The sequence below is a fragment of the Glycine soja genome, chromosome 15, assembly GCF_004193775.1.
Source record: "Glycine soja cultivar W05 chromosome 15, ASM419377v2, whole genome shotgun sequence".
In the NCBI taxonomy this organism is placed as follows: Eukaryota; Viridiplantae; Streptophyta; class Magnoliopsida; order Fabales; family Fabaceae; genus Glycine; species Glycine soja.
In genome coordinates, this window is record NC_041016.1 from 22855132 (window position 1) to 22870399 (window position 15268).

The following is a 15268-nucleotide window of genomic DNA, read 5'->3' on the forward strand; positions in this document are numbered from 1 at the left end:
CAGCTGTGTACTGTCACCACAAACAATGTAGAAGCCCATACTACATGTATCAAATGTAGACCGCTCGCTACCAACAACATTATTAGCAACTTTAGCACAACTCTCTTTCGTGCTAACACGTGCAACAAATACGTCAGGGTTAGACGGTCTTGGGGGAGCTGACTGTTGCGTATGAATTTGGGATAATTCACTCTTGATCGCATCCAACTCCATTTTCATCTTGTCCATACGGTCTTTGTTCTCGTCTTCTACCTCTTTCTTCACCTCTTGCTTTATAGTTTGTATGATTTCAACCAATCTTTCGGCGGTGATCGCAGGCGAAGAACTGTGGGACCCACAGGAAGCATGTCTAAAGTAGCTGGTTATGGTCACACCATGTCCACTGACAGGAACACGTCCAGGATGCTCTGGACGACCAATGGCAGTGTTTAGGATGTCTTGACGACCATGTGGGACAAAAGCTCCCTGTTTAGCTTGTCCTTGTAATTCATCCTATGACATTAACAACAAATTAACTTGTGGTTATGGTTACAAATTACAATTTATAATTGTGGCATATATTAAACTTACAATTTTGTTTGCGATTTCTTGAGCTGCTGCAGATGTCATTTGTCCAAATTTGTTTGTCCTAGCCTTTTTCCATTTCTCATGTCTCGCAATAGGGGATGGAGGGTCGACGACCATATCTGCATTTTGACTATTGTCACCTTCATTCAGTCTTGACTTTGTTTTCTCGGCCATTAATTTTTTTTCAAGCACATCGTAGCCTCCACGAGAGAGTACATGGGGAGATTCATTGAATTTTTGAATTTCCTGTGACTTTTTGCGTATTCCCTGTCAGCATTTTCAAATACAACTCAAACATGTTTGACATTAACAACTAAATTACGTAACTAAAATGTTCTGTAAAAAGATTGAAATTTAAACCTTCCAAGTAGGGGTCTATCGAGTCTTTGAAAATTCTTCCCATGTATTTCGATCAATACCATACTTAGCAGATGGATCCTTATTTTGTTCATCGTCATTCTCAGCATATACATATCTGGTCGTCAGGGAGGACTTAAATTGCCTCCATCTGGTCCCAACGGTGGACATAACCTTCTTCTTCGCGGTTAAACCTTCAAGTATGTCAAATTTGGCCTAAAATAATAAATAGACAAAGTTAAATTTGTTACTGCATAGACCACATTTCCACCGCAATTAAATAATATATATACCAGTCAGTAGAAGGTTGCAAGCTGCTTATAAAAAGTTGACAAAACAGTCTGGTGTACCTTACTGCTGTACATTACTAAAAACTACATATATGGAAGCATTTTTCCCTAATACAATGCACAGTCATAGTATGAGATGGCCTTAATACAATGCACAGTCATATGCGAGATTAAGATATTTTTTCTTTTAAAATTTGAGAACCAGAATTGGATTCACCCTAAATTTTAAAGACTATAAACATAATTAAGCCTTTCAATAAAATAATAATCACATGCATTTTGTTTTGGATATATAGAAAGTAAGTAATAACTTAAGTGTGGATTGCAAGTGATGCTTTTGGAAAAACTAACTATTAATTCATGTCCCTGTTCTAAAATAATCACATGCATTTTGTTTTGAATGAATGATTAGTATGGAACCCCTTCATTTTCGTACTAATTTATATGCTACTTTGATGAAAGCAACAGCCAAATAAACATCCAATATTTGCAACAGCATGTGTATATTAGGTGGTACACGGAAGCAAGACTAGAGGGTTTGGGTTGAGCAACGAAAGTCTCCTATTTTCTTACTTTATAGCAGCAGCTAGCCAACATATTTGAGCCTAACAAGTCTCTAGAGCGATTTGCATGGGCTAAAACTGCTGCATTGCTTCAAACACTCAGGTCCCACATAAAGTAATAGTCCATTGTCAGTCTCAAGCTTCAGCCAATTGAGTACTCCATTGAACATGGGTTTTGAAAGGTAATATTGACCTGCTCTGCTTGAAACATTTTCTCTATTTTCAGTTGCTTGTGTTTGGAAAATGACTTAAGGAAAATCCAAAAAATTTAACCAACAGAGTTCTGTGAGCTCCAGTGGAGTATGGTTTGTACCCTATAATGTATTGATGAGGCCTGAATGCCTGATAGTTTGTGCATTGCATTTAACCTCTACTAACAGCCCTTTTTCTAGAACTCCTATCTACTGTTTATTTTTGTTTAGGATTGTGGTGTAATTGTCAAGAGAATAGACAAAAGCACAAGAGCTTTTATTATTGCCATTTAAGATTACAGTTTTATAGATGCTAACACAGACTAGTTGGATATCAGTTTTAAGTGTTGTAGAATGATCTGGGTCTTGAGAATTTGGTGTCTGAAAACATTCCTATAGTGGCCTAATGGTTACATTGGTGGTATCCCTTGGAGCCCTGTTTCCTTTGGAATTTGGTGATTAGAAGTATGGTGCGTTCTAGAATGGATAAGATGCAGGTCTGCAATCATTGCTTCCTACGCTATGATTGTCCTTCATGTTGTACTTTCCTTGTCTATACTCTGCTAATAAATAATTTTTTATGCCTGCTTTTGGTCTAATCTGTTTGGAACTCTCTTGTTAGGCCATCTGCACCACTAACAAACACTCCGACGAAGCCTGGTTTCTTTGGAAGTGGAGGTATATATTTGGTGTAATTTGGGTAGCATTATGACTATTTATCTTCTGTTTTTCTTGCTTATATATGCCTGACTGTCAATGTTGTAATAAATACTAGGAAACTCTTTGGCATCCAACACAACAATCTCTCATCTTCTGACCAATCAGCTGTCAGTGACTTCGCTAAAAAGGGTGATTGATATTTTTAAGAAAGTCTGGTTTTTATTGCCGTTGTGGTTGTTTGAATCTCTTTATTTTCACTGTAGTTTTAAGAATTGATTTCTTGCTCACTGCATTCTTTTCAGGTGGTAGTGATACAAAAATTGAGACTGAGGAGGGTAAAGAATCCACACAACAACAAACTTCCATCTGGGGAAAAAACGGGGGAAGGATGTTGATAGTGAGCGGCAATCAAAAGTTGCTAAGGCCAAGGGAGATGTGTCTGTGGGCAGTGCAATGTTAGTGAAATCAGGGGAAGCATGTGATCTGGAGAAGAAAATGGAGACCCAGAGCAAAGAACTCTGGGATTTGAAGGACGATCTCAAAAAGCACGTTACAACAACAGAGTTGCGTGAAATGCTGGAAGCCAATGGTCAAGATTCATCAAGATGAGAAATTGATTTACGTGACCGCTGGTAGTTTAATCTCAGAGTTTTTACCCTGATGTTTAAAAAGTGTTTGCCTCATCCCAATATCTGCACTGTTAAACTTAATGTTTTCGACTCAATATGTTATAGTCTTTTTCTTCTTAGTTAGAATTTGTCAATGATTTTATTGACAGTAGATTAGGTTTGTTTGTATGTTCAGTGTCCCCTATTATGTATGCTCACTTGCATTGAGCTCTATTATAATTTGTAATGGAATCATAGTTTATTCATCAAAAGGAAAAAAACAAATGCAAGCAAGTCTAGCACTTGTATTATTTTTTGGAGGGGAAAAAAATTTTCCAGATTCATTTTGTTTCCTAATTCTTTTGGTGATGTATTTTGATTCATCACTTGTATTCTAGCACTTGCATTGAGCTCTATTATAAGTTGTAATGGAATCATAGTTTTTTGTGATGTATTTTGACAATCAATTTTAAGAATCTTAACCTATGTTTGATTATTGGAGAAAGAAAGGTATTGTGCAATTTTAAAAATCTTAGTGTGAATAATGTACTCTAGACCTATGTTTGATTCTGTTTCACTTTTGTGTCTCATGTTTGATAACCATTATTGTATTACATACTATAATAACCTAGTTTACTTTGAGTCTTAAGTAGTGTTTCACTGTCCAAACTTATCATTGATACAGATTTTATAATTTTTGTTTTACAGAGCTTACCTATTTATGTTCATTGATGGTTAGCTTTTTCCCCTCATTTTCACATAAATGAAATTCAATAAATACTTGTTGCTTGTTCTTACCCTCCCCCCCCACCCATTTTCACATAAATAAAATTGAATAAATACTTGACTCATGGTGATGACCTCTTAATGAATCTTGACCAGTTCCTCGAACTGCATAGACTCATGGTGATGACCTCTTAATGTAATTGATTCTCTAATTCTAACTACATCAAACCTCTCCAGACCTAAGATTGGTAGCTAGATTGGCCATCCAAGGAAAAGGGTTTGGACACTTATCCTAGATGAAGATGAATATGCCACAACAGATTCAACAACCACAAATACAGTTTCACTTAACTCGCCGTAACAGACCAAGTCTTTTCTAACGTGTGTGTCATGTGCATACCTTACTTGGGGCCCTTTCTAAAATGCTAAGGTGAAATGTCCATACCAGAATTCCCCTTTATGACTATCTATCCCCGCTAATAAAAGCTATGAGTACTAAGTACCAGCTAAGAGACAACTCTTTTTCACACAGATGTGTAATGCCTATTGCTAGTTCATATTAAATGCCCACCCAAAATGAATTCATATAAAATTACTTGTCTTTGAAGAATAATAATCTCTTAAACTCGTGTATACATAGCTTGAAGTATGTAAACTATATAATGAATTTCCCACAGTGGGTAGATAATCCTATATTGTCACAGGAGGGGAGACTCGTTCTCATTTTTGTATCATAATTAACACCATATGATCATAATGTTGATATGCATTTAAAAAAAAGTAATTCCTCTCCATGTGCAAATCTAATTCGTTCTCATTTTCACATATCAATGAAGTTGGATGCCTCGAATTGCATAGACTCAATTACATCACTTTTCTATAATCATATTAATTAAGAGAAGAGTTCAAAATATCTAGTTACATGTTACTTCTAAATACTGCTGAATAAGTTACTCTAATAATAAATATCTAGTTACTAGTTTAGCGTACTTACCAAAATGTCATCCCATACAAGAACTTTTAGAGTTTCTGGGACATCCTTCCAAGTTGTATGAACGATAGGGATTTTCTCCCGTGCCACTACCCCCAGGTAACTATGAAATTTTTCTTTATGAGGGCCAGATCCTCTACCAGTAGAAGGGTTGATGTGGACAGTTGGTCGTGGTTGATCTAAGCTTTTGGCAGTCAACCTTCGCATCCTGGTAGTTTGTCTAGTCTTCTTTTTTGTGGTTTCCGTAGGAGAATCTGGTCGTGGAGGGGACCTCGGGGGTGTTGTCATGCCTGCATAGAAATACGGAAATAAATTAAGCCAACTAAATTACCACAACATAAACGTATCAAATAGTAATGAAATACAAATAATAAGAAATTTAAAATGACAATGGATAAGGTAAACAAAATGGTGTTATATACCGCATTCAAGTAGATGTATTTTCCCATAAACCTTCATCATGATCGATACGATTTGCATATACATCATCCTCCTCATTTTCATCATTTACGGGAGGCATTTCTGTGGAGAAGGTCGGCATGTCGTTAACATCAAGGGTTGAAGCATCAATATCGGGAGAGATACCAATTGTTTTCCCCTGAAGAACAACTGACCATCTTGAGTCGTTGGGATCTTCAACATAGAACACCTGTCTTGCTTGTGCTGCCAGGATGAATGGCTCGTCATTATATCCAATCCTTTGAAGGTCAACCAAAGTAAACCCCATTTTGTCTTGTCGGACACCTGCATTTCCATTAACCCATTGGCACTTGAAAACAGGCACTCTAAATTCACCATAATCAAGCTCCCAAATTTCCTTGATTTGTCCATAATAAGGCATGAATGCTCGAATAGGATGGTTATCCACTACACTACTAAAGTGGTCCGAATGAGCATCAATGGTGACTCCACTGTTTTGTACAACACTGTGATCATCCTGCAATTTTGTGTAAAATGAATAATTGTTGATATCATACCCCTTCCAAGTAAGGACATTAAGATTAGACCCAACAGCTAACATTGTTAATGTCTTAGAAGCAGTGTTAATTCCAAAAATTGTTTTTCTAAACCAATTAATGAAACTCCTATTGTGCTCCTGCAACACGCGCATCATATTCATGTTTGGGTGACAAGCTGCAACATATTCCTTGTGAGCATCTAAGTATGGTATAACTTCAGCAGTGTTGTTTAGTACATATAAATGCGCTTGTGAGACCTGTTCCCGATCCATGGTTACAACATTGAATCCTCGTGTACCCCTGCCTTGTCGGGTGGACTCGTGACGACTTTCAGGAAGACCAACAGGTGAACCATTTTCAATATACTCAGAACAAAACTCAATGGCTTCTTCAGCCACATACCTTTCAACAATGCTTGCTTCTGGGCGATATTGATTTTTCGTATAACCTTTCAATACCTTCATGTACCGCTCAACCGGATACATCCAATGCAGATAAACGGGCCTGCACAACCGTATTTCTCGAACTAGATGAACAACCAAGTGAACCATTATGTCAAAAAATGCAGGTGGAAAATACATCTCCAATTGACAATTGATAATGGAAGCCTCATTTTCCAAATCATCCAATTGTTTTGGGTCGATTACTTTGCTGCAGATGGCATTGAAGAAAAAACACAATCTAGTTATTGCAATCCTTACTTTGTCAGGCAATATAACCCGGATGGCTATAGGCAATAATTGTTGCATTAAAACGTGACATTCATGAGACTTCAAGCCAACCAATTTCATATCACTCACAGATACAAGGCTCTTTATATTTGAAGAGTATCCTTGTGGGACTTTGACATTTTTCAGACAATGACAAAAGCTTTTTTTCTCAGTCTTTGACATTGTATGAGATGCGGGCGGCAAATAAGTTCGAACACCTTTTGAAACTGGGTGCAACTGTTGTCGTATGCCCATCTCTACTAAATCTTGACGGCATTTCAAACCATCTTTTGTCTTGCCTTTAATGTTTAGCAGTGTCCCAACTAGACTATCACATACATTTTTCTCAACATGCATAACATCTAAACAATGTCTCACATCTAAATGACACCAGTAAGGCAGATAAAAAAATATAGACTTTTTCTTCCAAAGCTGGTTGTGGGACCCATCCTTTTTTTGTGTCTTCCCATATATAGTGACGATGTTCTTCACCCGATCAAAAACTTCATGACCTGACAAAGGAATCGGTGCACTTTCAAACTCAGATGTGCCATTAAATGCCTTCTTCATTCGCCTGTATAGGTGAAAAGCTTTTAAAAATCTTCGATGTCTTGTATACACTGTCTTCTTCCTATGCTTTAATTGGAGGTAACTTGTGTCTTTCTCACATATAGGACATGCGTGGTGGCCTTTGACGCTATATCTACTCAAATTCCCATATGTCGGAAAGTCGTTAATGGTGCAAAAAATCATTACACGCAACCTGAATGTCTCCTGAGCATTCCTGTCATACACATCAACCCCTTCTACCCACAATTTCCTGAGGTCTTCAATCAATGGAGCAAGATACACATGAATGTCATTTCCTGGCTGTCTGGGACCGGCTATCATCATACACATCATTATGTACTTCCGTTTGATGCACAACCAAGGAGGAAGGTTGTAAATCATCAGCAAAATAGGTCAGGAACTGTGGTTGCAGCTCAAGTTCCCAAAAGGATTCATTCCATCGGAGGCGAGACCAACCCTTAGGTTTCTGGGATCTTGTCCAAATTCCAGATACAACTCATCAATTGACTTCCATTGAGGAGAATCAGCAGGATGACGGAGCAATCCATCTTTAATCCTCCCATCAGCATGCCATGTTAGGTTTTTTGCGTCTTGTGCATTAGCAAACAATCGCTTAAACCTTGGTATTACTGGAAGATACCAACACACTTTTGATGGACAATCTTTGTATGTGCTTCCATCAACACTGCTTTCATCAGACTTCACTTTGTAACGTGACGCTCCACATGTAGGGCAGTTGCGCATTTCAGCAAATTGATGTCTATACAAAATACAATCATTAGGGCAAGCATGTATTTTGTGGTATTCCATACCCACAGGGCATAATATGTTCTTTGCCTCGTAATGGTTCTTGGGTAATGTGTTATCTACAGGAAGCATATTCTTCAATAACAAAAGTAATTTGTTGAAGCTTTTGTCACTCCACCCAAATCTTGCTTTCCAATTCACCAAACCTAAGACCGCTGATAACCGTGTGTACTTTGTGCATCCCATATACAATGGAGTCATAGAATCAGTATCTAAGCTTTCATAGTAAGGTGAATATGCTTGCCTAAAACCCTCTTGTCCAAGATCACGTAGCATGTCTTCTATACGATCACCAACTTCTTCGTCAACTGGAGCAGTCGGAGGGCTTGATGACATTTGTGGTAATTCACCATGCCAAATCCATTTCGTATAATTTGGACTGATACCATCACATATAAGATGTGTTCTAATGTCATCCAAAGATTGTCGTCGTCCATTCAAACAATTAACACATGGACATAACTATAGTCCACCAATGGGTGTTGCATTATGTTTGGCAAATTGCAAGAAATCTTCAACTCCATTGTCATACTCGTCACTTATGCGTGGTCTTGTCATCCAACTTCGATCCATTTTGGTGTACTACCATAGCCCGCACATTAACCGATATGCATATCAACCTCTCTTTTTCATAAAAAAGGTATGACCCTACCCCATTCGGAAAGACAATTTTTTACTTCATTCAAACAAACAAGTTAAGACGGTTATGTTAATTTTGACAAAATTTCGGCAGCATTTCGCTTTGATCTCCAAGTACACAAAATGAAAGGGGTGACATCAATTCACGCCTATCATGTATTCACCCAGAGAACAAAGCAAGATGCATTGCTCGAAATTTAGTCAAAAATAACACAACATACTTAACTTATAAGTCAAAATGAAGTAAAAACAATTTGTCTTCCCAAACTGTCCAAACGGACAATTCAAGATTGAATACAATAATTAATCCAAACTGTCCGTATTAATCGTTGTATTCAATCTCAAACGGGGAACTATGGCTCACTCAATGAATTACAATGTACTACTAAAGAATAGTAACATGTCAACCATTGCCTATAATACTTAAGCACATAAGTGTGAGAATCACATACACACCTCGAACGATGATAGTAAGGAAATCTTTGTTGTCGGGGATGCAACTTTCAATGAGATGACAGTATGCTAAATGGAAGTGTATCAACTATATTGCTATCCTTAACAGTCACCACACACCTTAACAGTAACACCTGCATCATAGCAAAGCTTGTAAGACCACAGTAAGAGTAGTGTTGTAGCAGTGGAGAACAGCCAACCCCTTATTGTAGCCCCACAATATGAATTATTGCATGAATAAGAACGAAACTTATAGTGAGATTTAAGGCTTTCAAAATATGAATTACTATATATGAAAAGAAGTTAAAGTATCTTTGTATCCAATAACAATTTGATTGTTTGAAAATTAATGACTGCTATACCATGCATGACTACGGAATAATTTCTCCAAAATAAGAAATAAAATAACTAATAAAAAGGCTGAAGAGCTCTTCATTAAAGGCTTTGCACAATGCACATTAATTAATGAACTCACAGGTCCAAGTCATACACAAATAGCAGTTTATCTCCAACTACATCAATGACTAAATGACCTAATTCTCTCTCTCACACACACACATATATATGTATATGCTCCCTCTTATCTTTTCCAAACCAAACATAGCAGCCTCCTGTCCTAATTATAGAAATGTGATTAATCTGCACCCTAAGTTTGAAATGTGATTCATTTGCGAGTGACGATCATGAGAAAACAACAGAAAAGGTTAAGGATTCTAAGTCAATAATAACAGAATACGGTAACAACTTGGATTCAAGAATTGGAACAAGAATAAGCTTCTCCACAATCTTGAGAAACTTGGTCGACATGCACCGATTGCAAACCATGGTGCAATAATCAAACTGTTCAGAGAGGCTATATCTTATTCTGTAAACAAAACCGCTATGCAACTGTCTAGATACTTACTACCAACATCAGGGTTCAACAAAATTATTCCCAATAAGCAACCATGCTACTAAACAGTCACAAGGGAAGTTCAAAGAAGCCTCGGCTACATTAATCATCACAACTTATTGTTGTACCAAAATACACCTTTGCTCTCGGTACTTTGATCTGGCTCCACATAAATACACTCTCTTGCCTCTCTCCACATTGCCTTGACAAATGGAGTCTCATCAAACCGATAATACTCTCCCAAAATGGGTTTTATTGCCTTTGTAGCCTCCATTGCATGATAATGTGGCATTGTGGAGAACAAGTGATGTGCTACATGAGTGTCTGTAATATTGTGGAAGACCTTATTCAGGATTCCATAATCTCTATCCACTGTTGCTAAAGCTCCTCTCAACCAGTCCCACTCAGAGGAAGTGTAATGTGGCAATGCAGGTTGAGTATGCTGCAAGAATGTAATCAACACCGAAAACCCATTGACCACTAGCAATGGAACTCCATAAACACACACCACCCAGGCAAGTCCTTTTGCCATGGCAAGACGGAAAAGGCCATAGCATACTGCAAGTACTCCTGCATCTGATATATATATTTGAAGTCGTTCACGATCAGAGTAAATGGGACCATATGGGTCATAGTGGTAAGCAAATCTATCATAAGGCCTTCCAGAAACATTTAAAGCCAAGTACAAGGGCCAACCAAGTGTGAGGGTGACAGCAAGAGTGAGGACTCTGCCTGGAGGATTGTTAAGGTATTTAGAGTACCACTTGATACAGGACTTCTGCTTTGGCACAAATACTTCATCTCGCTCAAGAGAACCAGTGTTGGAGTGGTGACGGCGATGGCTGTATTTCCATGAAAAGTATGGGACTAGGAGACCGGAGTGGAGGACAAGGCCAAAAATATCATCAAGCAACTGGTAGTCACTGAATGCATGGTGGCCACACTCATGGGCAATGACCCAAACTCCAGTAAGGATGCAACCTTGGACAGCCTAGTAGATTGGCCATGCCAAGAAAGAGAGAGGGCTGGGAAGGAGGTGGAAGTAATGGGTGGCAACATAATAGAGGTAGAAGGCTATGGTGAGGTCGCAAATGAATCACATTTCAAACTTAGGGTGCACATTTAAACATTCCAAACCAATTCAAGACAAATAATATCATTAGCAATTTATAACTGTTGGGGAAAGACGAAACATTGTGCAAACAATTCCAAAAAAAAAATAAAAATGGAATGCTACAAAAAAAATATTACTAATAAATTGTTTAATTGACAGATATTTTCTTTCTCTCTTCTATATCAAATGACAAACATATTCAACCAAAAGTATTTAACTTTTAAGTCAATTCTTATGTTACTTTCGTACAATACTCTCCCAGACGTTTAAATAAGTATTTATGTGATATGATAAACTCAAATAAGTAATTATTAATAGGTCTTTCTAAATGTAATTCGAGTAATAATGAAGACAAAAGGTATACCATTTTAACCATCAAACTAATTTCTTTCAATTGTGATGCAAGCCAGACAAGGCCTCAAAAATGATGGCAACAATACGCAATAAGAGACCTAATTACCAAGGAAATGTACGAGCAATTACTTACCGCGACACTGTTATTTTGAACTCCTCTGGTCTTCCAAGATAAAAAGCAACCTGCAAAGAGTGTAAAATATGTTCAAAAGTCAAAGCAAAAGCTTATAATTTCTTATTTCTCTAATAACAAGGGGAAATTAGACATGCAATTTATCTGTTAGGCCTTCATTTGGAAAGAATAGAAATCCAAAAAATAAAAACAAATGGCTGGTTTTTGTAATGCATGATAAAAAAATTTGGCAAGTCTTGGTCAGACAAGTCACAGGGTTTTTTATGCATCCTAGTAAATTTAAAGTATATTATATATTCTTAATTGAATTACCAAATGGTTGCACAAGTTGCAGAGATATGCTAGCCACAGGAACCAATTCAAGACAAATAATATCATTAGCAATTTATAACTGTTGAGGAAAGACGAAACATTGTGCCCCTGGGGTTTAACAAAATATTTGGATAGAATGTGTATTATATCCCCTGGATTTCTTTATATATCAAAATTAGTTTTTTTTATATTTTAAAAATAATAATCTTGATTCTTGTATTTTTTTTTAATAATTAATGACTTTTGTCCCTCATCCTGGTATCTTAATTCTTAAGTTTCATAATAAAAAATAAAAAAATAAAAATCATTTTTTTTCTAGTATATCTCCTTCATAAGAATGAGAGAATCATCTCTAAAATATAAAAATTTATTTTAAGAGTTTACTTCTCCCAACACACTATTTCATATATACAAACTTGAGAATCAAACTTTAAGAAATATTGTTATCTCCCAAGTGTCAAAATCATCATTTTTAAAGCATAATGATTGAGACTAATTTTGACTAGGAATTGAGAGACCTAAAATCTATTTTATCCAAACTATTTCCTTTTTCTGTTCCTCCACACAGACCCTCATTTATACATACTGATCCAGTGGTTAGGACTAATTAGTAGATAAGAAAGATCACAAGCTAATTAGTTATCAACAGAGAACTTTAAGTGGCCCCATGGCCCCATTGGGTTTAAGGCACAAATATGAATGTTAATTGAAGTTAAATAAAGACAACCAAAACACCACCAGACGTGAAAGCCAAGTCCCCTCATGTTGGTGGGAAGGGATGACACTATAGCTAGCTCAATGAGTGGATTGGTGGAAGGAGTTTCAGCAGCCATAGGAAGAAAAAGAAGGAACAATTCAAGCATTGAAGGTACTGGCTATATGATATTAAGTAGAGAAATTAATGAAGATAACTGTTGTAAATATGAAATTAATTTAGGACGGAATGGTTTCATATAATTAACATTGATTAAGAACAGAGATTGATTACCAGAAAATTAGGAGATTTTATTTCCCTATTTTCAGTTATTCTTGATTATCAATGGCCTATATAAGAATAGTAGAAGACTCATGATTGTATTTCAATGTCAAGCAATAATATTCAGATTATTTCCTTTAATGTTTCCTTTTCAACTTTAACATATGTTCTATATATGTCAAAGTCATGGTACAAGTACAACAATCAAGAGAGAGAATACAAGGAAACAAAATATGATAAGATTGTTATCCACTTAGGTTGTTTCAAGGGATTGAGAAGTTGACTCATGGTATGAAAAGACGGAGCTTATCTTTAGACACTGCCGGGAGAATACAAAAACAGATTTTTTTTTACTAATAATTACACGTTTTAATTGTAATTACATGTAAATTATTATTAAAAAAATTATTTAATAAAATGAAATAGAATCGTTATATAAAAAATCATTTTTATTAAAAAATCAGTTTTACAAGAAATGTCATTAGAAAATAACCAATTCGACCATAAACTTAATTAAATCATGAAATATCTAAGAGTTTAATAACATGACATTATAAAATACTTTTAAAACATTCTTCAATCATATTATTAATATAATTTTTGAAGTAAAGTGAAGCATAAAACATAACTAACCGTGCTTACAGTTGTTGTTTGTTCAGTGATTGTCAATGAGTTCTCTGAAGGCCTCCAGTATTCTCAAGTACAGATAGTCCAAACGTGTAAAATCTTGAATTAAAAGGGTATGAACTCTCGTACATATATAAAAATGTAAAGAATTTATGCTTTTTACTTGAATACAATGAATCTTTCTAGTAGCCTTCCATTAAAAATGAAGGGACAAAAACAAAGTTTCTGATCAAATAATGAAACACAACTACAGGTTATATGTACATTGAAAAAGAAAGAAAATAAACAGAACAATTTGTATCAAATAAAGGCTTATCTAAAAAAAATTAAACAATTTATAGATGACACTCTTTTTGTCAGAAACCTGAGCATGTGAAGCACAAAAAGAAAATGAAGCTGAACGTTCCTAGACTAGGTGAGACCTTAAAAATATTCAATAAAACTTCCTACTGTATTATAAGGATAACACTAGATGAGACCTTATATTTCTTTTTCTCAGTTTGTGTCCCCTTACCCCGTACTTTTGTTTTTCTTGGTCTCCTCGTGTTACCTGCATATAGTTAGTGACATATAATAGTATAATACTAATACGATTATAGTATATGACATGTGTGATATGCCTTAATTTTCTACCTACAATTAATTTTCTCTGGTCTCTACAGCTGTTATTACTGAGTTTATTGTGCTTAGTTTCTCAATTTCTTTCTTCATTTGTTTTGTTTTTATTTAGTATTTATTGTCAGCGATACTATGTAACTCCAACCAATATTATCAATGCAGTAATTGCATATGAAATCAGAACCAAGAGACAAGTAAAATTAATTAATCTGTTATCTAGTCCAATCAATTGAGGCAATTCATCAAACACAAAGATGATATGCAAAAGAATTATGACTTGCAAATTCACCACGCATTGGTGAAATTGTTATTAGCAATTCATTGACTAGGTGAGATGAACAATAAATCTTAACATCCAAACTTTCCTCGTTAGAACCAACCCAGCATCGCCATCTTTCTGTGTTGTGGCTCAGTCATAGTAGTGGAGGTTAAGTAAAAACAGCTTTGGCAAGTACATTAGAAAACTGAAAATTTACTTATTTTATTAAAAAAAATAAACTTAACTAAACTGACCATTGGTTTTACTTTATTGCAGTTTCAATATCTTATTTAAGTTTTTTAACATTTTTTTTCATTTTTATCATAAACGATAAACTCAAATTTTACAAGATCTTTTTTTGGGGTTCTTTTTTTTATATATTTCTGGGGATGTTTGTTCATGTTTATTCAAGATGTGAAGCCAACAAATTTAATTGAACACATTTAGTTTCCATACCTATGCTGAAAACGGAAATGGGCCAAGACATATGATCCAGTATTATTCCCACAATCCAGTCGGCAAACAAACAAATGCACACATTGATGCTACACACACAGAGGCATCATCCTAAAAACCCCCTTTACAAGGTTGAATTAACTTATTTTGTACTCAAAATAACTTGTTATTTCTATCGTGCGTGTAAATCAATTAGCACAAAATTATTCTAATTTAATCAATGTTCTTGAATTTAAGTTCAAAATATCCAACTGCATTAAATGATTAAGAAGTGCAAATACAACCGTGCATGTATTCCGGTAAGAAGAAAGCCATTATCAACCCATTAAAATTTTCATAACAAATTAATTGTTCTAATAGACAACAGGAAGATGTAAAAAAAAGAGAAGGAAGTGTAATGTCAATTACTACACAAACTAATATTTCTCAGCATTTC

The 15268-nt window shown here is 35.6% G+C and overlaps 1 protein-coding gene, 1 long non-coding RNA gene and 1 pseudogene across 2 annotated transcripts; 1 reads left to right on the forward strand and 2 right to left on the reverse strand.

The window, feature by feature from the left end:
• The first annotated feature begins 1881 nt into the window (after nucleotides 1–1881).
• On the forward strand, nucleotides 1882–2776 carry LOC114386508. Its single transcript, XR_003661098.1, has 3 exons — nucleotides 1882–1959; nucleotides 2591–2646; nucleotides 2744–2776. It is a non-coding gene; the product is annotated as an uncharacterized LOC114386508 (long non-coding RNA).
• A 2006-nt stretch (nucleotides 2777–4782) lies between these two features.
• Nucleotides 4783–7522, reverse strand: LOC114385965. Its single transcript, XM_028345988.1, has 3 exons — nucleotides 5407–7522; nucleotides 4957–5243; nucleotides 4783–4839 (listed from the first exon to the last, which is right to left on the reverse strand). The coding sequence occupies exons 1-3, from the start codon at nucleotides 7520–7522 to the stop codon at nucleotides 4783–4785; spliced, it is 2460 nt and encodes an 819-aa protein (XP_028201789.1).
• A 2365-nt stretch (nucleotides 7523–9887) lies between these two features.
• On the reverse strand, nucleotides 9888–11120 carry LOC114386507 (annotated as a pseudogene).
• Nucleotides 11121–15268: the final 4148 nt, after the last annotated feature.